Genomic DNA, 25,439 nt, shown 5'->3' with positions numbered 1-25,439 from the left:
CAGGGGCATTTTAAATGGTTGTGATACTGCAGAAAGAGCTCGCCATTTTAGAACGAATATATCCGACTGCCTACCGGCCAACTGATCGTTCAAAAACTTCCGAAACGTTTCCGGATAACGTTAACTAATTATACTAGCGTCTGGCAACATGAGGAGCCGCCGCCAGCGCCGTCTGTGTACCACGTGCTGCACAAGGCCAACGCACCGGTTGTTTTGTGATTAGTGGTAGGGTAGGGCGTCATTCTGTTTGTTGGCGCTTCCAATGCGCATGGAAGAAGAAGCATGGCCGAGGAATTAATGTTTTTATATAGTAATTCATCTATAATGATTTTGTCCGCACTTCTTGGCATATTGATATTGCTGGGAGTTCTTGTCTTCGGGCAGCGGAAACATAGCAAGAACGACCAGACCACTACAATCGGTGAGCTTGAATCTTATGCATTGCAGTAGCAACGTGTTTTATCCTGATGCATTCCCACGTTGCTTAGATATATCTAAATAACTATCCAGAACCTTAAATCTCTCGATGTTTTGCTCAATGCAACAAGGAACAAGCTCAGAACACATCATCTTTGTCTTGCACGTGACACCGTGACCTCAATCGTAGCCTACCGTGAACCTCCTCAGGGTTATTTGAGGGACTGCTTGTGCACAGTAGGACTTCTGCATCCTCGTACAGTATCCTACCATTACTCCCAGATTCAGGGAAAACGAGCTCTGTCCACAGGTGCAGTTCAGGGTTAGCGGTATAAACAACGCGCGCTTCGAAAATAACTGAACCGTGGTTTTTGCAGCCGTCCTCATTGTTCGTTTCTGCGGCTAAAAGGAAAACACGAAGAAACGATAACATCATGATACGTTGCAAACGCACAAGTTCTTCGTGGCACGTTGCCAGCGTAGGATAACTGACAGTGTGTGACCGACAGTGAACTTGCGAGAGAGTTCACGGCGCGCAGACGTCACACAAGGACAAGACTGACAACACGGGACGTGATTCATTTTCCTGATCTTAGCTCTCTCCAGATGATGGTGTAATCGTCGACGTAAGGCATGATTAAACTTCCCTTCTGGTTATTCCGAGTGATTTCCCTTGAGCGGATTCGCTCTTGCGTGCAATGCAGTTTGCGAAGTATTCTGTGTTGGGATGCTGAAAGGCGCGGTCACAATTTTCATCGCTGAAGTACCTCTGCGACAATGTTGGTCGTTCAAGTTGTACCACCCGTTACCGTTCTACCCTCCTGTGGTAAGCTTCTTATGGCCAGAGAGCAATTTTGGGTCGTCCGAACTTGTACGATTGTACTCCTGACCTTCTTGCCTCTGTTTTCTTTACCTCTTTGACCGCGGGTGGGTTGCTTTGTCCTCCTTATCACCATACGAGTGCGTTTCGTTGGGCTCCAGGAAAAGTAATACTTTTGTCCTTCAATTGTTCTTGTCTTACACAACCCAATACTTGAAAGGTGTGATCACTCAGTATCCCCATAAAAGTTTTCCTTGTTTGATTACCTCGAACGCAGACGGTACGGCGTACGATTTCTGTGAAATGCAGTAATTAATGATTCTGCAGATAAGTGTAGGTTTGTTAGTGGAACTGGTTGGAGGACGTAGTAGTTCTGTTCCATTGGAAATCCTTTTTGTAATACCAGATGCTCACTGAAGGACTCCCATCTGTGCTGGCTGGAAGGTTTTTTTTAGTCTGCCCTTGCGTTGTGCCATGGCTCTCTTGCACATGTCTGAGCTCAATGTCACAGAGTAACAGGCCTTCTTTCAGTTCAGTTCCAAAGCCCTTCAGTTCATCCCTAAGAATCGCAGTAGCAAATTCAGTTATTAGTTACAGTACTGCTTTCGAGCATCCCGAGAAGAAGGCATGCGTTGAAGTCTACTTCTGAATACCTCTGCAGTTAAAACAGTTTTTTAAGGTTAACTTCAGAATCTAATTCGGTAATGCCATGGAATCATGATGTGCAGCATTCAGTTAAGCTCAGCTTGCTCAGCTGTGAACCACACACTGCCCCCAGTGGGGGGCCTTTGTTGGATATGATAAAGCCAATGTAACAGTAATAATTACCCCCTCCCCCTTGTGCTTGCAACTCTGGATAAACTGTGTTCTCTTACCTTGCATCTGGGGTGGGCATGTATTATAATATATTGTATCATAAGTATTACTGTCCTACATTTTTGTATTAGTATTACATATTATATTATGCCATTTTTGTATTATAATACTAATACATGATACTGTACAAAAACTCGTATTATAATACAAATACAATAATGCTTCTGAAACAGTGTATTACATGTAATACTGGCAATTCATATTTCACCATATTATAATACGTAATACTAATACAAAAATGTATTACAGTAAAACTATTTTAATACACTGTATTATAATGCACTCCCACTCCTCTCCTGTGTGTTAAGAATGTTTGATAAATACATAAGTGGTGTGCACCCTAAGTAAGTACACTGATGACAGGCCGATATTTATTCTGTTTGTGCGTGTGTGTGTGCACAGTCAAAGAAGAGATAATCGCACGGAAGGAAGTAAGGGTTGCGGGCAAGAAGAAGCAAAAGGTGCAGGAGAAGAAGAAAGAGGTGAAAAGTCAGTATGTTCACCCCTGGCTGGTAGCAACTCTCAAAGGGCACACAGGCACTATTCTGGACTTGGATTTCAGCGTCAATGGCAAATACCTGGCTACAACTGCCGATGGTGAGTGGAGATATCGGATTTCCTTGTCCGTTGCCGATAGATTGCCTTGCATTGTGTATGTACCCTGCCTTTTGTGGATCCAGTCATGCCAAATTTGTGCCATGTGAAAATGAATAGAGTGTGACCGTCAAGCTTTGACATTTCTGAGAAATACTGCATGGTCTTTTTTTGGCACGAAATGGTCTCAGTAGCATTTGTGATTTTGAAATGATGTGCAGTCACCATGCACGGCCATTTTTTTTTTTTTTTGTCTAAAAAGTTATGCTTTGTCTACTGTTAGTGTTACTGTAAGTGTACTTTAATAAATGTGCATGAAATTATCATGAATTATTATATCATGAATCATATTATTATGAATAATACTCATGGGAAAAGTGCGCATTGTTTATATGTTACTTTCTCATTGGCTTATGAAATTCCAGAAGTCATTGCCTGAACGTGCTGCTAGCCACATTTGAGCATGCCCCTGCCTTTTTCTCTGGGCAGTGTGCAGGCACACTTAACTTATGGGCTATTTAATACCAATTGTTCGGTCTTCAATTGAGAAATAAATAATTCCAGTATCCTTTTGTGTTGCAAAAGAGGAAGCACTGAATGGTTATATAAATCATCGTTATTGGACTGCACACCAGATACTGTGTGCATTAGATACACCCACGGGCTGCAGCCCATCTTGTAGCAGGCCACATGCTGACGTTCAGTAGCAGATGTTCAGTTTAGCTGTGCGTTGTTCTCAGTCAGTTTCATCGTAATGTTTGCTACAATTTGGTGGTGCTGTGCATGGTGTGTTCACTTGCAGGGTTCTAATAGTTGGTTTTAAAAAGCATTCTTCGCTTGTGAGTGAATGTCCCACGCTTGGTCATCTTGGTAATGGTGATTGAAGGATGTGGCAGAGAAGGCAATGTTTTGCTCTTGAATTGTCAGCTGCAGCGGTTACCATGTGATGGATCGAAGTTGTGACCTTAAAAGACACGCTCTTCTGGATCTGCGCCTCTGCACATATTTATACTTGTTACCATTCGGCAATGCATTGGTAGCGGTGCCATTAACCTGGCTTTGGAACTGTCGCTCATTCCAAAGCCAGGAACAACCTCACTTGGGGCTACGGTTCTGGTTGTGGTCGCTGCTGGAGGGAAACTGGTGTCTTATCACAGTCCTCTCTTCCGCGCCCTCTATCGCCCCTTCTGTTGATGAATTTTGTTTGTTCACCCCCGGGAAAGAGGTTCCGTTTTGTAAACTTTGCACTGCACTAACTTCGCCTCCCGATTCGGAGGTCTGTTGCCAGAACCCGTTCCCGGACGGTGACAGCCCTAATGACCCCTTGATTCTTTTATCTTCCCCTGGAGGTGGTTTGCACCATCGACTTAACGGCCAGAACCGCACCCCCAAGGAGAGTGTGAGTCCGCTGGATGGGGCTTGGCGTCTGCCGCTGGGCCAGGCGGACCTGTACCACCAGCTTCTACGATACGTCCTGTCTCCGCAAGAGCTGCGCAGCTGCGGCTACCCACGGCCCAACCCCGGCGATCCAGGCCGTGCGATGTGGGACCAACCCGATGACGACATAGATCCTAATAACCCGAGCCGCCGCACCTGCTGCCGCTGCGGAGAGCCCTTCACGATGACTCCAGGCGGCGAGTACACCGCCAGCAGCCCCTGCGTGTATCACCGGGGCAAGCGCGGCGGCCCGGGGGGCAATTATGGCTGCTGCGGCGGTGAAGACGGCTGCGTCCGCTCGGAGTACCACGTCTGTGCGCGCGGCGGGGACGACCCCGACGCCGAGCGGGGCTTCGTCCGCACCCGCTCGCGCCGCGGCTCCCTTCAGCACCAGGGCGGCATCTACGCCCTGGACTGCGAGATGTGCTTCACCAAGCGGGGCCTCGAGGTGGCGCGCGTCAGCGTCGTGGGCGCGGACGGCGCCACCGTGTACGATTCGTACGTGCAGCCGGAGCACCCCGTGCTGGACTACAACACCGCGTTCAGCGGTGTGACGGAGGAGCACCTGAAAGGGGTGCGCACTACGCTGCAGGACGTGCAGGCTGTGCTGCTGCGCCTGTTCAGTGCCTCGACAGTTTTGGTGGGACACGGCCTGGAGAATGACCTGAGGGCGTTGAAGCTGTTGCACTCGACGGTGGTGGACACGGCCGTGGTGTTTCCCCACCACCGGGGGCTTCCGTACCGACGGTCCCTGCGTTCGCTGGTGAGCGCCTACCTGTCGCGGGAGGTGCAGGAGGGGGCGCACGACAGCGTAGAAGATGCGCGGGCCTGCATGCAGCTGTTGCTCTGGAAGGCGAATAAGGACCACAAGATCAGGGAGCGGCGGAATCGCGGCAGCGGCTGTCGCCTGCAGCCTTCCCTGTGATCTTGCCACCACTGTGACTTTTGCCAGCCAATTTTTTTTTAGCTCGCACGTGTGGACAGTCTTGTGGGGGCGAAAGTGGGGGAACGAGCTGTGTACGAAGCTATTTATTATTTCCTCCATAATGGCTGAGTAGAATAAGGATTTTGCTGTGCTGACAGGGTATTGCTCAGAAGTGTCGATGGATTATTATAGCCTCTCTACCAAATGATCCCAGGATGATAGAAGAAAAAAAAAATAGCGAGGTTTCCCAACGCATATAACTAAGTTGGGATGTGATAACGTTTCCCAGCACTAGGGCACCAATACTTATGTTTCATAAAGAATGAATGTGCTGTGGGAATGTTCAGCAGAAAAGGAAGACAAAAAAAAAAAAAAACCAGTCCCTCTGTGCGGGACTTTGTACCTGAGGATTGACCCGACATTTTTCATTCCCTTTGCAGGGAGTAATGGTGGTTGTGAACGCGCACCTCTTTGGTCATTTTGTGTGTGTGTGTGTGGAGATAGGCAGCGTCGTGGAGGGAAAATTCTGTGATAGTAGTAGGGGGATCACACGTACTGAGCATCTTGTACAGCTTATTTATTTCTCATGAGTCCCATCGTCACATGACATTACAATGCATTGGGGTAGACGTTTTGTGTGTGTACACTTAAAAAAGGGCTCTGTGCACGGTTTTAAAGTGTTTTTATTGCTTATAGCAGACAAGCCTATTTTGTACTTTTATACTGTCAGTAAAATTGTGTTCACACACTTCGGGGTGTCTGCTCCTTATAGTGCCGTGTTGTTCAGGGTGTCTACCAAGTTGGGAAAGCAGGGAGTTGTCAGGGAATTTTGATGCGACTGGAAAAGTCTGGGGATTGTCAGGGAATTTTCCAAAAAGGCACCTGAAGCCTGCAAAAATCACGAGTAGCAGTTCGCCAATACGACAAGCTCAAAGGCAGAAAAGTCACGTCTTTCTAAGTTCTCAATAAATGTTTTTATGAGGGATCTGCATCAAAACATAGCGGCAGGCACCATGTTTCCTTTTGTTTTGGTCAGGGAATTCGTTTGGAATAGTCAGTGAAGGCCTGGAAAAGTCAGGGAAATTGATGGCTACAGTTTACCTGGTTATTGTTAGCCTAGTGCATGAAACCAGACTTTGGTTGCTTTGGTGTATAAATCAGCTTTTTTTTATTGTGTGTGTTTCAGATAGAGTAATTCTGCTTTGGTGTATGAAGAATGTTAATCAGAAGGATCATAAGTGAGTGTACATTCCACAAGAGAACTCTTTGTTAAACCTGTTGGCATAAAAGAAGATTCATGGCTCGCTGATTTTTTTGCTAAATTTCCTTCACCAACCCTCCTAAACGGCACCTAACAGGAAAGATGTGGCAGCTGCTTCCTTCTGCAAAGAATTTGTCTGTCAGGGTCTCCTGCATCAGCAATGAACGTTCTGCACGCTTGGCTGATGAAGCGTGAATGTTGCGGCCTTTATTTAGCTGCGTTAATAGTGCACTAGTAGAATGTGTAGGGGGAACCCACATGTTCCGAATGGTAGGAATGCAGTCTGCACATGGGGTTGGGTCTCCCTTTTGCAAGGACACACAAACGTTCATGAGGGGCAAAACGTAACATTAATTTTCTGTAGGTATTCCTTCAGATATGATGAATACCTTTCGCTCTTAGAAATGAACTTCCTTCACCGCATAGCACCAGAGGTGGGCACCCTCACGAGGGCGTGCGAGGGGGAGGGTTTCCTCCGTCACCTCACGATATTTGAAGTGAGGTGAGGGCCAATTTTTCTGGTGATGTTTGAGGTGAGGTGAGGAAAATTTTCAAAAAAATTTTTGAGGTGAGGAAAATCTTCAAAAAAACGTTTGAGGTGAGGATAATTTTTCAATAAAAAATTGAGGTGAGGAAACATTTTCAAAAATTTTTGAGGTGAAGTGAGGTGAGGAAAATTTTTTAAGGTGAGGTGAGGAAAATTTTGAAAAGCATTTTTGAGGTGAGGAAAAATTTTCAATAAAAAAACAGGTGAGGAAAATTTTTATCCCAGAAAATTGAGGTGAGGGCGAGGCTACTGAGGACAAACGCCCACCTCTGCATAGCACGCTCCTAGCAAGCCATAATCTCTAATGATATCTTTATCTGTCCTGATTTGTTGAACACTGGAGGCGTACGCCTCTCTTGTGACAATTATGAGCAGCGCAAGCGTCACAAAAAAGGCGTATGCCTTCCGTTTTCAACAAATCTGGGCAGACAACGATATCGTTCGAGATGATGGTTGGCTAGGAACGTGCTATGCGGTGAAGTTTATTTTTAAGAGCGTCGAATAAACGGAAGAAAAGAGATGCTTCGTCGTTTATGCCAACAGATAACGTTGTGCTGCAGTGGCACCACCACCACCACCGCTGGAAACTGGTAACACTGTGGTATATTTTTTTAGGTCATACCGGGCGAATGTGGATTATGATCATGCAAATTGTGTGAAATGGAGCCCAGACAACAAGGCCCTGATAGTGTCCACAGGTCTTGGAAATACTGTGGGCGTTTACCGTGTGGGCAAACGTGACGATGGCTCACCTGGAAATGTGGAGCATCTCCTAACCTTTCCTGAGCAACATAAGGCAGAGATTCTCAATATTGGCATTGCATGTAATGGGCACTTCATCATGAGTATATCTGGTGATACCACTCTTTGTGTGTGGAACCTCAAAGGTTTGTTTATTCCTTGATCTTATCTACACAGTACCCTGCTGTGTTCATGCTCATCCATGGTGTTGAGGCTGTGTTCATTCAACTTCCCAGTCTCTGGAGCTTGGAAACGAGTGGGGACGAAGCTTTCAGCTACGAAGATGAAAAAATATTGGAGTGATTGTTTACCGCTTTGTGTGCAAGCACCTATATCAGGCTTGTACACGATACAAGAAGTATTTAGGATTTGTTACTGAGTACCAGGCAAAAAAAAAGGTAACTGACAAGAGTACCAAATACTCAACTTAGAAGTATCTGAGTACAATACTAAGTACCCACAAAAGTAACGACTGCATCAACACGGGTACCCGGAGTATCTCAGATAAATTGTATACTCGTGTAAGTGGCATGGGGCCCAATCGAAATAGTTAACCTATTTCTCAACCTTGCTGTCTGTCCCCCACCCCCCCCAAAATAAAAAAATAAAAATAAAATAATGAATGGGAGAAGTAATGTGGGAGGTGAGTACAGGTTACTGCAAAAAAAAAAAAAAAAAAAAAAAAAGTAAGTTACAAATACTGTCTTTTAGAAGTATTTGTAAGGTACCAAGTTATTCCCAAAAGTATTTAAGATAGAGCACCTTGAGTAGAGTATTTGGGTTACCTACAGGTCTGACCCATTTACTAATGTAAACAGCCCCCTAGGCCATGGTGCCAAGGTTGCATAACATCTGTACATGAGGGGTGCCCTGTTTGAGGCAGGGGTCACCAATATCTGCAGGCTTTTTTTTGCCTTTCTGATCGCTGCATTGTTTGTGGGTGGGTAGATGTGTGTTTGGGAAGGGGGGGGGGGGGGAGCGCTGAGGAAATCCTAGAGCACTTATCAGAGCCAGGCCATGGGAATGGGAAATTGGTTAGAACTGACAAGGACAGTACAAGCTACTTTGCCCCTTGACTCAAATTCCAGGGTCAAAGAAAATTCTGTAAGCATTGGTACAATGCACTTCGGTGCCTTCACGGAGCTGCTATACAGCTACAAATTTCCCTAAGCGTAGAGCTTTATGCAAAATTCCCGGTTGGGTGGACTGTTGGTTTCCACGTAGATATAAACACTAGCTACAGCAGTGTTGGGAACAGAGTGTCGAACCGAACCGAAAACCGGAATTAACCGTATATTTTAGCTGGAACTGAACCGTAATTACTAGCGCCAACTTGGAGCTGAACCGGAACCAAACCGATCTAAAAACTTCGGTTACCGGTTCAATTCGGGTGGATGTGATGTGGGGATTCGAGCGGTCTGCCTGCCTAGATTGGCGGTACGTTGGCCGGGGAAAGGATGAAAGGGGATCCTGTTGGTCGAAAAACAGAAATAAACACATAAAAAACGTAACTAAGAGATCTTGTATAATTTTTAATGGCTACCTATAATTTTGTAGCATATTAGAACCTCGAACCAGTTCCAAACCGGTTTACAGCCTCTGAACCGGTTAATCGAACCGATATATGTGAACTCCGGAGCTGTACCGAACCTTTATGGCCGAACCCGAAACAAACCGAAAAAACGTTTCGGTTCGACGCTCCAGTTGGGAATGTACATGCCGAAACTATCTAGAGCCCTACCCAATTAATTCATTTCAGTGCAAGCAAATTGCAGATCATAATCAATTCATTACAGTTATTTGCATATAGGCATCTACACAAACGATGTAACTGGACACTGCAGGGTTCTGTTGTGCATGTACGGTATGCATGAAGCACGAGCGTTACAACATCCCCGTTTATATTCACAGGAGAAGTCCTTGCCACTCTGGATACACGGCAGATGACTAACCATTATGGATGTGTGTCACCCTGTGGGAGGTTTGTTGCTTCCTCAGGTACATTAAGGAAAGCCTTCTACAGTTCAAACGCGTGATGGGTGTTCCAGGACTGTCGTATGCTAAAATGAGAAAAACTTTTGCAGGCTTTACTCCGGATGTGAAGGTGTGGGAAGTGTGCTTTACGAAAACTGGAGAATTCAAGGAAGTCAAACGTGCGTTTGAACTCAAAGGTCACACATCCGGTGTCTTCTGCTTTGCATTCTCAAATGACTCAACGAGGTTTGTACTGCAAATTATGCTCGTGCAAATACAAGAAAATTCCCAAATGGGTACCAAATTTCATTTGTACATATTTGTAAACTCTACATGTAGTAAGGATCGTTGGGCTCTGATCTGTAGTCTCAGACATATTTATTCTTCATTTTTTTTTGTTTTGGGTCCCTTTTTTTGCACACAGGAACGTTATGTAACCTGCCTTAAAAGTAATTTGTACAATATTGTCCTGGTTTTGCTGGGCTTTGGTGCAGCATTTCATAAATGTGTGTGATATTACTTGTGAGTGACCTTCACAGTTTGTGTGAATGTTATGATCTCAAAACGAACACACAGGTAGTGTGGGCAAGGACACGAAACAGTGTTGGGCTAAGTATGTGGGCATTGGCAAGGACCACATTGAAAAGTAACATTAGTTCATTCACCTTGGCCACTTCCTTCAGGTCAGGCTGAGAATTTGCGAGATGGATTTGATAGTTCAAGAGCCTTGAAATGGACTCATGGGTGTAACTATATTTCCCATTTCATTTCCAGGATGGTCTCCGTATCCAGGGATGGAACATGGAAGCTGTGGGACTGCAACAGTGAGCATTACTCGTTTATTTTGCACCACTCAGTACCATAATTTAAGGTGCTGCGCAACAGCTACACCGGTTGCAGAAAAAAGTGACCGGAATATCCAGTACTTTTATAATCCTGGAGCATAGAGTACCACAAAGCTCGAAGTGGTTCATTTCACGGTCGTAATAATTTGCAAGCTCGCTAGGCGGGGCGTACTCGAGAATATTTCCTGGAACTCAAATTTCGCGATGCATGTTCTACGAGATTGTACCACGGAGCCCATCTGGGTCAGCATGCTGGATATCTATGGCTTTGCCAGGATAACTGGGAATTGTCTGTGATTGTCTGAGATACCCACATCGAATCAGGCCTTTCCTTCGTGAACTCAGCATGTATGATTAGACCCTTAAGTTTTAGGGTTAAACCCGATTTTTCCCCGAATTTGCAACCCGAATCAAGGTCCACCTGTTGCGGGTTAAACCCGATTTCTACCCGCAAAACTGCACCTAAGCTATGCACCTGAAGGTAAAGACATATTAATTTTTCACAAAATACACGGTTGACCTCTACTTCTGACACTCTGGATGAGCGCTAGGACGAACGTTTAAGCTGCAATAAAGCCCGATTTTTCCCCGAATTCAGTCTGATGGTAATTTTTACACCCGAATTTGCATGAATTTTTGGCATTAAGTTATTGACCTGATTTTCACCCCCCAAATTTGGAAAAAAATAAAACCCGAAAACTTCGGGGTTTATGTATGATCAAGCATACACTTTCAGAGCTTAGAACAAGGGTGTGATGACAACACGATGTTCGGAGCAGTGTGGTAGCGTTGCTGCAGTACGGCAAATGTGTATTAAAATAGTGCTACGATAAATTGCACTCCGTGAGACAATTCGACTTGGTGAGCTCAGTCGCTGCAACATTTTTTTTTCCATGCTTTCCCGTCATCATTAACAATATAGACCTCTACCCGAGAAACGTCGTCATGACGTTGGTAGACAGACCGAAACCGAAACAAATCGGAAGTGGGGGAGGGCTGGGGGTTCCACGAATGGGTCGCGCCCCTTTCGGGGATCATCTTAATCCCCTCAAGACCGTGGCTTTCGTGCAAGACCTTGTTCGCCCCCCTAGCTTCCCGCGTAGTTCAACTCTACCAAATTTGTGGCCCTGTCAAACACTATGGCGTCATTTGTTTATAAACAGGGAGAGGTCTATTTTGAAAAACTGAGTTGCAAAATTTAGGTTATTACAAAAATTGCAGTAAATTTCTCAACTGGTGTAGTATCCTTGATATGTATAAAGTCGGGTTGTTTGTACACACTTTTGAAATGCGTACTCGTTGGGTCCTGCACAGTAAAGAGCTCAGTACAGGACTGCTGCTTGCAGTATGTGGTAGGTACATGGGATGTTTTCTCGCAGTTGAGTACCAGAAGGGACAAGAGCCCTATTTGCTGACGACCGGAGAGTTTGTAGACATGACTCCATCTTGCATCGCCCTGTCACCAGACGGTCGTACTGTGGCCATTGCTACTCACACAGACGTTCACGTGTTCTGCGGAAGAACTGGCAAGCGTAACATCTTGTTCGAGCAGGTCCACACCGGTGAGTAGGCCCTCACCACCTCGTGTGTGGACACAGTGCTGTCCACAACTCATTCTCCGTGTGTTACACGCCGTGTAGACCCCGTGAGCACACTGCAGTTCTCGCCGAATGGGAGATACCTCGTGGCATCGGCCGGAAAACATGTTCACGTGTTTAATAACGTGGCTGGTTTTGAGAATGCGATTGACGACCTGGAGGACAAGAAGAGGAAGGCCAACAGCCAGTCCATACGGGATAGGCTTCAGTTGCAGATTGACGAAGCAAGGTCTGTGCCACACTTTTGTCCTCTATGCTCTGAGTAGGTCACAGTGCTTTTCTTTTGTTGAGAAACCTGTGATCAACAACATCCAAAGCTGCGCACAGTTGGCCACGTGGCTTGTTCAAGCAATGCGAGGATCTAAAACTGCGCACGTGGCTGTTGATCAGTATGAAACATGTTGTAAATCTGTGTCAAAGCGTAAACGTTACGACTTTACTGGCAAGTGTTCAGCACCTTTGTCATTTCTTGAGCTACGATGTCTTTGCTTTCATAGGGCAACCTTGAAGACCTTACAAGAAACAGCATCTTGACCATCCTCAAAGCAGAAAATCACATGCAAGGAAAGGGGAATTCAAGGCTTCCAAATCAGCAACCACTAAGCTTATATTTTTCTTACATTCACTTCGCAAATGACTGCCCAATCTGAGGTAGCAAAAAAAAGAAAAAAAGAATAAAAACACAGTCCATGCGAACCCTATTGTGTACACAGGATTTATTCTGCTGCTTCCTAGCACATGGGTCACAGGACAGTGTTTCATGACTAAGAATGCTGTAGGAAGTACAGTAGGAGCTTAGTTGAATCTGATGTCTCTCTACAGTCCTCCAATATTGACTACCTAGAAGTGTCTTCCTCAGAAGGCAGCACCTGTAAGAATGAAAAGCAGACGAAGTCTTAATGCCTGGCCATCTCGTCATGCTAGTTATGTACGACACACACAATGGTAAAGTATGAAGAGGTAGACATCATACCATATTGCAACTTGCACTGCTTGAGCACTTCATTGAAACCATCGCATAGAGATATGTCATGCTGGTTCTGAGCACATTCCAAGAACTGCCTCAGTTCGTACTGGCACGGACCACTAAGTTGCTGCTGCTGAACTGGAGCTGCTGCTGGAGCCGCCGCTGCTGCAGGGGCGGCAGCCTCGGAAGAACCTCCTCCGCTGAATGCACCAGTCAACGCATGGCCGACCGTGTGACCCTGGATGTGTTTTCAGCACTTGTTATTGTGCAGCGATGGAACAGAGGAGCGTGCGTAACAGAGAACCTCCTTGTTGAGCTCAGATCATGTGCTATCCCCCAGTATGGCACAGAAGCTCGGTGTACTACGCGCACTCCAAGCTCCTGGTACCAAAGGGTCCGGGCTAACATAGCTCCCAGGTTCAGAACCCCTGCACAGTGGTCATCATAGCTAGGCTCGAAAAGAGTACCTGTCTCACTTTGAAATAACGTGTATTCTGCCATGAGCATTACCACAGCTGATCCCACGGCGACACCGGCGGCTGTTGTGGCCATCTGAGCAAACATGCCAGGTTGCTGGGGCTGGGCCTGCATTGGTGCTGGTGGATGTGGCTGGACAGGTACGGGCTGGGTTTGCTGTGCTCGTGCTGGAGGCGGTGGAGCAGCTGCTTGACGAGCCGGGGGTGCTGGCGGCCGCCTAAAGCTAGCGGAACATGAGCAAATGCGCAGCGTGGATTTAATTGAACGTGGCTAATTAATTGGCTAAGTGTAGGTGAAAGGTGTGTTATGAACATAGTGAGCCTCAGTTATTTTGTATCACGTAGATTTGATCCATTCTACTTTTCGATTTCTTTTCAATACAGAGTAGGGCACCACTACCTTACGCTTCAGGACATAGCCTACGGAGGCTATGTTCAGGAGCGCGCTACTAGTTCTCTCTTTTGATTGTCACACAAAAGTTTACAAGCGAGTACAATTGGCGGCAATTATCGCCGGTTAGAAGAGAAATGTGCGTATCACGTGTGTCGTATGACTGAATGAAATGACGAAATTGCTATGCGCAACGGATATCGTCGTCACGAATGTTACGAACAGGATTAAAGAATGTATACATACGCAGGTGCTGGAGCAGATCTCCGTTGGCGTGGCATACTGTGATAATTTGATATCTAGGGGATTGCTTTTAAGCCTTTGTGAAGTAACTTGTGTTGAAGGACACAAGAGCACAACTTCTCGAAAGCACGATGAAAAACGCAACTGGTTTCACAATGTTGCTAGATGCTAGATGCTCGCTAGACGCATTTGCATGTGACTTGCATCATCAGTTTGCGCACGCTGTAATCACGTGACTGACTCGCCTTTTTACTTTACCGCAATGTGCATTTTTTTTTTGCACGGAAACCAACAACTCGTCAACATACAGGAGTGTAAAATAATTAGTTGTGTAAAAGGTACCAGGTATCTGTATTTAATCGCAAGGTAACTTCTAGCAACGGGCGCCAGGAGGCTACAACTACGCCACCGTGGAAAAGTAAAAGTTTGTGTTGAGCGTGTGGTTTTCCTGCGAAAACTGCACTATGCGATTTTTGTATCCGAATCTCGCCCAAAGTTTACGTTATGTTTTTAACTGACGCTTGAAAAGTACACAATGGCAAGTCCTCATGTATTCCTTTTCGCCTTGTTCATCTGGAGCCTTTCAGTTCCGGTGTTGGATGCGTCGGCCGAACGTACGGAGGGCCCCCGCCCACACGACACTGAGCCTTCGTCTCCAGTAATCAAGCCGACAACTAAAAGTGAAAATGTTTCGGATGTTGGTAGACCCCTCGACTATATGAACACTACAACCGATGACAAGTCATGGCTCAGCATCACCCACTTCACCACCAACATAAACCAACCGAATGGAGTGATTATGCGCGCGTTCTGCGTCATAGCGGGAGTCATGCTGTTAGTTGTGATATTTTTCGTCGTCAGAACTGTACGGTGAGTTTCGAAAATTATAGCTCGAGAAAGGCGCCATGAAACCACTGGGATATAACGTTCTTCGTCTTGGCAGTTGGTTCATGTCGCTATTGCATAGTTGAAACGTGAAGTAACCTACCTTTAACACGCTAGATATTACGTAAACAACGAGAAACTAGCCGAGGTGGGCAATGAACATGGACGATACAAACACGTAAGCTTCCAATGCCCAGAATCAATTGGCGTCCTGATTTGTTTGACACTGGATATGATGCCTACATTGACAACTGCCAGCTGTTGGAATGATTTTGTTTCATTCATTTTACAAATTTGTATAATTTTCTATGAGTGGTGCTATGGCTGCTCAGGGAATTTGTTTACTTACATGGCGACTTGACAACATGATACATCTGTAAAATGTGCGACGTAGTACAGTAGGGCAAGGGTGCAGGCTAGCTGGTATACATTGTTGTGCCAGAATCTGTATTGTGTCTGTCTTTTTCTGCCCGTGTCTTCCGGTTTCACTCGCTCAAGTAGTACAGTATTTACAGTATTATGTGTGTCATTTTTGTCCCGTACTGAATGTGAATGGATATAAGAGCAGTGTAAAAGCCCTTATACCATTGATGGTAGTACTGAGCCAGGATACTCTGTGCTCTCTTGGAATCTCTTGTATTCACTTGGAACACTGTGAAACGTACTGGTAAATATGTAACAGAACTTCCTGTAGCAACTTCACATTTACTCGGCCACTCATAACTGCGAAAGACGTAAGCTCTGATTCTGTGCCAAACATTGGTGGATGAAGAAAACATAAGAGATCCTCAGACGAATTCAATTTCTTGGAAAGGTTTTACAAGAGCGTGCTTATGGGATGTTGCTCGATTTATTTAGGAAATTTTTAAAATTACTTATGCATGCGTACATATTTGTGTGTGTGTCAGTTACTTTTAACTGCCATTACCCACCTAATTAGGGCTGTCCTCCTCATTTTCAGCTCTCGTCGCAGGCGCACAAAAACGAGAAAATATGGAATTATTGCGACCAGAAGTGCAGAGTTAGAACTTCAACCACTGGATCACGACGATGACGATGAGGAAGAAACAACGTTGTTTGATGCGAACAAGCGCTGAACTCTGTCATGAGCATCCGAGATAAGTGTGCCGGTCGTGTAAGTGAACTCGTATCAAGAAGGCTTGGCGTCCACAGGAAGCAAGGTCAAAAATAAAAAAAAAACAATCTACACGTATGTTCTGCTGGAGTGCATGTTGAGTGGAAAGCTTTCTCAAGGGATGTACTAGCCTCACTGGTGTGCTGTTTTGTGTGTCTGTGGAATTATGGGACAGTGTAAGTGAAAAAAAGAGAGGCAAACTCAATATCTGAAAGCAGCCAGAGTTTAATTAATTTATTTCTTCCCAGATACACACGTTGATGAAGGACAACTGAAGTTGTGGGCACATATCGTAGTATGAGCAAAAAAAGAGGGGGCTTTTGTTACGATTGCCCGTGGGCAGTGGCTATGCTTATGTCCTATACGTTGGTTCCTGCACTCAGTGCTACTATTGGTAGCTTGCACCAGCACCATGAAGGGTTTTGGCTTCGCAGTCTTCCATAGTACATCATTCAAGTAGCATGCTCACAACAAATTGATAACCGATCTCCCTGAATACGACAACTGATACGCAGGGTATCAAAGTGCAGGACACGTGTGATGTGTGATGCTGCGTTGAATTATTTAGGATCCAATTCACGTGGCTTTGCGCTGCAGAGTTGTGAGAAATTCACACAGTTGATGACTATCCACTATGGTGCACTCTATGATATTCTCTGTGCATTTTGATCACTTAAAGCTTAGCCTTTACCGTTTTGAAGAGCACACGGCAGTAACAAAAAAACCTGATCTACTTTCTAGAGAGTGTCAGTATTGTAGGCAGTACGCCTACGAGGCCCATTCCTTTATCATCTTTCAGCAATTCTTCAGTTGTCCTTCGGATTGTTACTGAGGTGCCTTATTGCTGGTACACAAGAGTGCTGTGATTCTTTGTTCAGTTTTCACACTTTCTACGGTGTCAGGAGTAGAATTAGTGATGGTGATGGGGTGTACACGGAGAGAGAGATACTGCTTCAAAATGCACATACATTCACGCACAAGATATGGGATCTAGTCATTGCTGTGCTGAGGTGGTGTGTCCTCGTTTATCTAGGACCTATTACTGTATGTTGCTACTAGCCTTGAAAACAAGAGTTGTTTTATGTTTTTGGCATTAGCTATGCGATAAAATGAACTTGAACTGAAAAAAGACTGCTGTAACATAGTTTCTTTGTTAGTGTTCCAATTAAAAATTGATTTCAATCTTGCTCAGTATCTGCTTTAGATGATTTTAGACAACCGACATCGTCTGCTGTCCGTCGCCTGTTCATTTGCTTTTTCTCACATATGCAGGATCTTCAAGCTGTGTAGGTGGCCTCTGTAAAGGTCGCCTTAAAGAGTTTCTAAGTTACAATTACAAGTAACTTCGGTACTTTACAGTTACTGTAATTTTAGTGACTGATTCACAACGTGCCGAGGGACGGAGGATGTGAAAAATTACAATTTACTTCTGTTACTTACTGCAAGGTTATGAAATATACAGGGTGTTTATTTTTATCCGTTACAGATTTTTAATGAAACAGCTGTGGAAGCGACACGGATGCCGTTTTTGCAGGTGGGTTACGACTAATTACCTAAAATTAATTCTTTAATTAGGTGCTTTCGGGTAAAAGTGAAACAGCAGAATTGGAGGCAATCATTGTTGGAAGCCATTCTTTTTTTTTTTTTTTTTTTAACGCCTGGAGCAAGCGAGTGGGGTGAAATATCTGTTGCCGAGTTTTCGTCTGTAAATTTGCTGAAAGCAAAAGCGCCGCTTCTAGGAGATCATGACCGTTGCCGCCGTCGTTCTATCTGGGCCGGAAAGCGCAGTTGGTCTGGCCAATAGAGCAGCCAATAGATCAATAGGTTGACCTGGCCAATAGATGAGCATCTCCTCCAATCGTCTCGATCGCTCCAAAGCACGTGGCTCTCAGCCGTGGTATGCTCGTCGCTCTTTTTGCGCTCGGGAAGTGTATGCTTCTGGTTTCGGCTCATTTGCATAGCGCAGTTTGGCAATTTATATTTCGAAGTACGTGTTCGTCTCGGGACATTTAACGAGGACGATGAATTTAAATGATGACTGGCTCCAAATCTGCTATCTCGTTTTTTAAAAAACAAAACAAAAAAGCTGATAATTAATGAATTTTAGGTAATTAGTCGTGGCCGCGTAACCCACCTGCAAAAAAGGCATCTGTGTAGCTTCCATAGCTTATTTTTTATAAAAATTCTGACTAATAAAAATAAACCTTTTATATAAACAGGTACGTTGTAGTGGACCATGTCATTTCTTTTGTACCGTCATGACAGCCTTATATAATTTTTAACTTCGCAAAGTACGATGATATTCATGTGAATTGTACAGAAATAAACCAGCTTTCACCTTGTTTTGCCTCCTTTCTACCTTATACTTCCCTTTTACTTCCTTCTGACATAGGAAACAGTTGAGACGTTCGACTTTCAACTTTCAGGAAGTTGCATTTGCTTCCAAGATTCCCATGGAACCTCTCAGATCGTATCGTTTTTGTCTTGTTTTGGTTTAAACTAAGTTTGAGACTAGTGCAGGTACTGTAAAACCCCTATTGTTCGCGAGCCTTTAATTTTCATGAGTTTCCCGAATTTTGAGGGCATGCGAAAGTGTCTAGCAAGATTTGTCTCTTCGAAAATTTTGCTGGAAACGCAAACATTTTGCTGTACTGGTCACTGGTAAGCACTTGAACTGCTTCACAGCACAAGCATCTGCGGTGTCGCTTGCATCAAATGTGCTACGTGCTATTTCGCATCCAGAATTTACGTAATTTAGTGGCCGTGAACACGTACCCTGTGCGAAAAATTCGTTTGCGCGCGCGGTAACAGATAGTGTCAAAAGAAAGCTGTAGATGGCGCCACGTAGTTCACTCCTTGCCCTCGCTCTCGCTTCTTCCACTGATGCGTCTGCATGTTGTTATCGTTATCACGAGCAAAGTTTCTCAAGTTTTACCGTCCAGCCTACACGAACGGCAAAATTTGGTGAGGCACTGTTTCCATTGAAAATATAATCCCCAATATCTTCAGACGCGGACTATATGGTGCAAGGCCGCTGGGTACGTGAGTGTCGTGTAGCATCCGCGGGAGATCTACCTGCCAGGAGCTGGTGGAAAGTTGATATTATGGTGTCGGTAATGGTCTGCGTCGCCGAGCGATTTGCCTGCTGATATGGCCGCCCGGTGCGGGGTGCGTCAACCATATCAAAGAACTGTAGATGAAGTCGGCCTTGCACCAGAGACGTTGCGGAATAGACCTCTCCCTGTTTGTAAACAAATGACGTCATAGTGTTCGGAAGCGCCACAAATTTGGTAGAGTTGAACTACGCTCGAAGCTAGAGGTGAACAAGGTCGCGCCCGAAAGCCACTGTCTTGAGGGGATTACGATATGGTCCCGTAAAGGGACGCGACCCTTGGTCCTGCTTTTCGTTCAATGGGAGGCAGAGAACAAGTGCCCGTTCGGGGAACCCAGCCCTCTCCTTCCGATTTGTTTTGGTTTCAGTTCGTCTACCAACGTCATGATGACGTTTCTCTGGTAGAGGTCTATTTGGTTCAACCGTTTGGGATTTCATTCACAACATCGTTATACACACAGCACGATGATTTGCTCTGACCTGTAGCGAGTTAAAAAAAAAAGGAAAAAGAAAGAAAAGTGATCTGCAGGTAGACATATGGTAGTATGATCATCAAACCGAAACGAAATTAAGGAGCACGAAAAATGAACAATATAACATTGTGTTTCTAGTGGGTCATGTGGCAAGACAAGAAACGCGTTCTCGTTTGTACATGACGCACTATCTGCAAGGCGGGTTCCTCAGACGGGTTTCAGCTGATAGCGGCCACCACATGACACGTGCGAACATAGCCAGTCAAGTGTGATAAGCCGATAAGCATCATCCAGAGGCGGGATGTAGGATTTTTCTGAGGGGGGTTTCTGCCTTGGACAGTAGACTACCTAAGGTCAAATGGAACCCTATGTAACGACAGAAGTTGAATGTGCTGAGCTGACAACTCACATCTCTATAATCAACACCATTGCTGATACTCGCTAGGCATTTTGTGAATTACCATTCTTTAATCGCAGCAACTGTACATTCCGCCCTTTCTGGGCGTTTCATTGGCATCAGCATTAACCTTTGTTGAGGATGACGCCTGCGATTATGCCCGTCCGCGTTGAGCGGTAGGGCGAGGAGAAAAAAAAAAAAAAAACGAGATCGGGAACACGGGTACACAGGGTCTATCCGAAGAGCTGCCAAGACTAAGAGCAGAGATTCTTTGGCGAAATACGCAAAACCCCGTTCGCTCGCTTTGCATAATGCTGAGACTGAGTGCAAACAACAATCAATCTCTGGAAATAATCCTCTCTCCTTGCGAACCTTACGCCGCGTGCTTTCCTGCATTTAAAAAAAAAATAAATAAATAAAAATCAAAACTGAAAAAAAAAAGAGGCGAAAATGAAATATTTACTTATTTTTCACCCCTTCCGTTGTTCAAACTTTCGCCTCGACAACGTTTGTCAGCCGCCTTATTTTTCTCGCTTTTCCTAACATTCGGGGAATTTACTGCATAACGCCCGGCAGCTCCGTCCTTGAGATAACGACGAGGGGCACCAAATTGATTGCCGCATATATAATGCGGTGCAGAATATAGGCGGAAATAAGGCGATATATGTCTCGCGGACGGAAATAATAAAATATGAACAATGTCACGCAACAAAACGCATATATAATATAAGCGGGGTGAAGGATATATAAAGGAATGAGGGGGAGGATATATTTTCGAATCCCCCCCGCATCTTTATGTTTATTTTTCGTTACGTTTCCGTAGTCCGATTCTCCGAATTTTAACTCCCGTATCGGCCGCTAGGGAGAGCGCATATATATCTCGCGTCTCTCGGCGGGAATAACCTCGTTCGTTCCCAAAGCGGCTTCAATCCATCCATGGTCGACCCGAAGACAATGAGAGAGGGCGAGGGAAAGAGTTTTAATTTTTTTATATATTTGTGTTTAAAAATCTGGAATTGCAAAGGGGGCATCAGAAGGGTGCCAAGACGCGCAGCGAGAGAAGCAAAGAAAATTGAAAATGTGAAATATGCACGCAATCTGTCAATTTGTGGCAGCGCGCTTTTTTGCGCAAATATTTGATACGGCTCCATATCTGGCCCTGATGACAGATTCAAATTTGGAGCCGGGGGGGGGGGGGGAGGGGTGTTATGAAACCTCCGTGTTCTTGTGAAAGTTTGCCGAAATAAGTGTCCGAGAATATGGTCGGGTGTTTCGAGGAATCGTGTCGTAGGATTAGAACCTTGCGTTTTATTTTAATATGCGCGGTCGTTTTTCACTGCGCGAATTTAGTTCGAGGGTCTTCGGGCAGAACTTGCAAAAAAAACAAAAAACAAAAGAAAACATAAGATATTGCGAAAATCTCGATTCAGAAGGCCCCATCTGATCCGGCGTCTATACCATGCCATCGTTTTTGCTTATTGGACATGTAGGAGGAAACTTGTATCATGCTTAGTATGACAGATATACACAACGGCACGAAGGTATTTCGAACGGAAGGCGTATGTGCCTTAAAAAACAGCGTCTGAAATCGTTCATCATGACAGCTAGGGCCGATGACTCAACAGGAGGTTCCCCTTTTCATACAATCTGCTTGGACAGCACGACTTCTCACCGATTCTTTTTTTTTTTTTTCAAAGCAGACGCTAAACACCCATCTCATTATGCAGTAACAGTACTCTCATTTTTTTTAAATAAGAGAATCCTCCGTATCGTAAAAAAAAAACGAGACTGTCTAGCCGAGAAAACCATCGTAAGCACCTGGTTCGAGATAAGTACCATAAAAGCCAACTTAGCAACAGCAGCGACCTCTATCGGACAGAAAAAGAGACGATGTCGTAGCAGACGAACAAAGGTGCCATAAAAAACAATGTACGCGGAATACAAATTGCTTTCTAAGAGACGCCCTTTTTATTACAACTTTACTAACGCCTTGGAGGGTTGCACGGAACACGCTTTTAAGTGGATAAAATGAGCGATGAAAAAGCCATGAAACATCGCAGCGGGAAGGAGCATTGTATAGCCCTGTTTGCGTATACAACATAGGAAGCGCGTGCTTTGGCTCAATAGGCGTTTATGTAATGGGACGGTAGCACGCTGGATGGGGGGAGCTCGGAGGGAGTCTGCGTGGTTGGTTGTAGGCAGAAACAAAAAACAGATTCCAAGTAAAAGCTGCGGCTCCTTGTTTTGAATGATTCGCAAGTGATTTGTTGCACGTGGCCTAGTATGGGAAGAAGGAAACTTGGTGTGGTCGTAGGGAGTGGGTGTCGCACGGTGATTTCAAAAGAAAAAAAAATGTGTTGTTGTGTTTGGCGACTTAGTACGTGCTGGCTGGCACGTCTGAGACTGGAACACACAAACTAATGTACATAATACAAGTATAAGGCACCTGAGAATATTACCGATTGCAAGGTTTGATTGACGAGGTTAATTGAGGCATAAGTGGGCAACGTCAACAGGAACTCATAAGAAAGGCGTTAGAAAAACAATTGAGGATGTGGCAGAGGCCCGTAACTCGAAGCACTCCATCAAAATTTCAGACGAATTGCTAAATCGGTTGAACTCGAGTATGAGCGTCCTGAGTCACTTCTAAACGGGCGTACACTATTTTTAAAAACGAAGCAGTCAACGAAAATGTCGTTGTCCAGGTAGCCCACAAAGTCTGTTGCCATCTTATAGCCAAAAAGAAAAGCAGAATTGAAAGCGGCTTACCCGTCCTCTTCGTGTCTTAAAGTGATTCGGACGAAAAAAAAGAACAAGAAAAACTACTCTGTATTACTGCACCTGGGACTCACAAGGGATGCTACCAATTGGGGAAACCGCGCCTTCCAATAAATCAACGACTTCCCTTTTCTCCCCAAACGCTTTGTTTCACTGGCCTATTTTTTCCCCCCAGGTTCTTTTTTCTCGAAACCCGGCGGGACGTGCTATATTTATGCGACCCTCAGTGCAAGGCTTCTCCGCGGAATACATGTATGTCAATGGAGGTGGCACTGACGCCTTTTAATCGAGACGGGAAGTTTTTGGTGACCTAGATTTATGTGTCCCTGTCAATGGGGATTGCTTTTCAGTTAGTGAGAAATTGCACTACTGAGATCGAGCCCTGTATGATGGATGAATGGGTGAACGGGGGGGATGCGTGAAGCTAGATTAGACTTTCTCTTCCTGGCAACATGAAAGAGTACACTGTCATGGTTGTAAATTGCGGTGGTGCGAATTGAAAAAAAAAAAAAAAAGAAGAAAAAGTTACGTATATACGGGAGAGTGGGAGTGCAATAGCACCTGAAACGTCTCTGTGCAGTTGTACTTATAATATGTTCTGCTTCCTGGAATAAAGGTGAAGTGCAGATACCCCGTGTATTCACACGAGGGACACCCCCGCAGAATATTCTAGTGGAAGGAACAGAAGAAGAAACTGATCACGGAACGGACGTTCCGCCGCGTCTTACGTTGAGCATTCGCACTGCGCCGGAATATCGAAACGTACTCGCTCGTATCGGCGTACTGCGCTCCTAGCAGACGACATCATCGGCCTTGCCGTCTGCTATGTTGCTGCTGTCGTCTGCTATAAAGTACGTAGTAATCTGCTAATATGTTGTAGCTGTTCCACAGGATATTCCAGAGATGACGTTGAACGCTCGCGCTCATGTGGCAGAAGAAAGCTATGACGTTTTGCTTATATTCCGCCATCTTTGACCTCAAATGGAGGCAAAACGTCTTAGTAAAATCCTAACAAGAACAGAATGAGTCCAGTGTTCGGTTCGATTATACCAGCCTGACTCTGAAAAACGCTGCATGCTCCTGTAAAGCGTGCTTTGACTGCACAACACCGATGTTTGGAAGCCAACTTTAAGGCACCAGGTTGCAGTCCCTTCAATCTTCATTAACTGGGATTTTTCAAAGTTTTATCTTTCAAAACTCAGAGGGTACTTTTCGAAGCGGTATCTCATATTCTGTTCTAATCAGGCTGCGGTATCGGAGAACGAGATACACGACCGCTGCAGACGATAATTTCGAACATGCCAATTGACATACGTGAAGCAACAGAAATTCTGCCTGCTAGTGGCCGTCTCGATCATATAGGTTTAAGGATGGATTTAAAGGGCCAACCCCCACGTGACACCCAATGACCACGTGACGGCCCTGTCAAGATGCCGCCACAATTCCTGAAGATGCAGCCAATTTTGTTTATTACTTCTCAGCTCCATTAACTGGTCATAACACAAGAAGCTTTCAGTCCACTTGCATCACCCTGTAATTTGAAAGCTGTTATCAAATATTCCAAACCTGACACTATAAATTAAATATTAAATTATTCCCTTAGACGAGGTCCAGTGCTATATAAAAAACGGGTTACGTACACAGAAACTGAGAGGAATACGACATCCACACGGTTCTCTACGTGGCCTGTGTTTTCGAAAGATGTGACGGGGAAGATGCTCTCCATCTCTGATTGGAACTGGTAGGTGGAAGAAATAGAATTCCATCCGCGTAGCACTCGGCCGAAATTGGAGTCCACCTCCGCTTGCATATTACATATCTGCTCCCCCTGCATTCATCCGAAGACTGCAGCGAGTTCGTCACAGTTCCTCTTCCTAGCATCTATTGGATGCTTCACATTTGCCAGTAGAATGAAGCCTCTCAACGGTGATACGCTTTCTGACTGACGCAAGTTTGAAAAAAAAAAGAAAGAAAAAAGAAAAGAAATCCTCCTTTCCCTTAGGTCTAATAAGAGCTGCCTTTCAGTATGTCGATGCGAGGACGCTCTCTCGTCATTTGGTGAAGACAGGAGTCAATGGCAACTGACTCAATACAGGGGAATTGCAAAGAAGTGACATTCAAAAACCAGAGTAATTGAAATTCAATGGCAGTTGACAGGAGTCAATTGCCGTTGAATTTAAATTACTCTGAATTTCACTTCTTTGCAATTGTCATTGAATTTCAATTATACTCTGAATTTCACTTCTTTGCAATTTCCCTATTTTAAAAGAAATTGACTTTCCATTCGTTTTAATTTCTTTTGTTGCGAAAATATGAGAGCGTTAACAGTTCAACAAAAATCCACTAAATTTAGAGGTCTATTCGTGCTTCAACCAAGCGATTTCGAATTGATTGTTGTTTAAATTGTCTTTGCAAATTTCGAGCTTGTCGGCAGGTGACACAACCAGCTATCAAAAAGCAGGAAAAAAAAAAGAGGAGAAATGATGCAAGCATATTACGAAAGGTACTAGAATAAAAATATGTTTAAAAGACTGATTGCAGCTAACG

General features: G+C 44.8%; 2 protein-coding genes across 3 annotated transcripts; one reads left to right on the top strand and one right to left on the bottom strand.

Annotated features, from left to right (window-relative positions):
* Positions 1 to 165: 165 nt before the first annotated feature.
* Positions 166 to 12,732, top strand: LOC135369639 (transducin beta-like protein 2). 2 transcript variants are annotated; one of them, XM_064603126.1, is made up of 10 exons: positions 176 to 421; positions 2,516 to 2,710; positions 6,256 to 6,307; positions 7,493 to 7,764; positions 9,530 to 9,616; positions 9,703 to 9,838; positions 10,367 to 10,416; positions 11,817 to 11,999; positions 12,078 to 12,264; positions 12,533 to 12,732. In XM_064603126.1, the coding sequence occupies exons 1-10, from the start codon at positions 283 to 285 to the stop codon at positions 12,567 to 12,569; spliced, it is 1,338 nt and encodes a 445-aa protein (XP_064459196.1). In that variant the 5' UTR covers positions 176 to 282; the 3' UTR covers positions 12,570 to 12,732. The 2 variants fall into 2 exon arrangements, with proteins under 2 accessions (XP_064459195.1, XP_064459196.1); XM_064603125.1 differs by lacking the exons at positions 6,256 to 6,307; positions 7,493 to 7,764; positions 9,530 to 9,616; ... (3 more) ...; positions 12,078 to 12,264; positions 12,533 to 12,732 and adding an exon at positions 4,057 to 5,820 and having other exon boundaries at positions 166 to 421.
* Positions 12,733 to 12,734: 2 nt separating this feature from the next.
* LOC135369640 (coiled-coil-helix-coiled-coil-helix domain-containing protein 10, mitochondrial-like) lies at positions 12,735 to 14,300 on the bottom strand. Its single transcript, XM_064603127.1, has 4 exons — positions 14,116 to 14,300; positions 13,513 to 13,702; positions 13,009 to 13,240; positions 12,735 to 12,904 (listed from the first exon to the last, which is right to left on the bottom strand). Exons 1-4 carry the CDS (start codon positions 14,148 to 14,150, stop codon positions 12,891 to 12,893), a joined length of 471 nt encoding a protein of 156 aa, XP_064459197.1. The 5' UTR covers positions 14,151 to 14,300; the 3' UTR covers positions 12,735 to 12,890.
* Positions 14,301 to 25,439: the final 11,139 nt, after the last annotated feature.

This window comes from Ornithodoros turicata, chromosome 10 (genome assembly GCF_037126465.1).
Source record: "Ornithodoros turicata isolate Travis chromosome 10, ASM3712646v1, whole genome shotgun sequence".
Lineage (NCBI taxonomy): Eukaryota > Metazoa > Arthropoda > Arachnida > Ixodida > Argasidae > Ornithodoros > Ornithodoros turicata.
The sequence above is the reverse complement of the archived record's forward strand: the minus strand, read 5'-3'. Positions and strand labels throughout refer to the sequence as shown.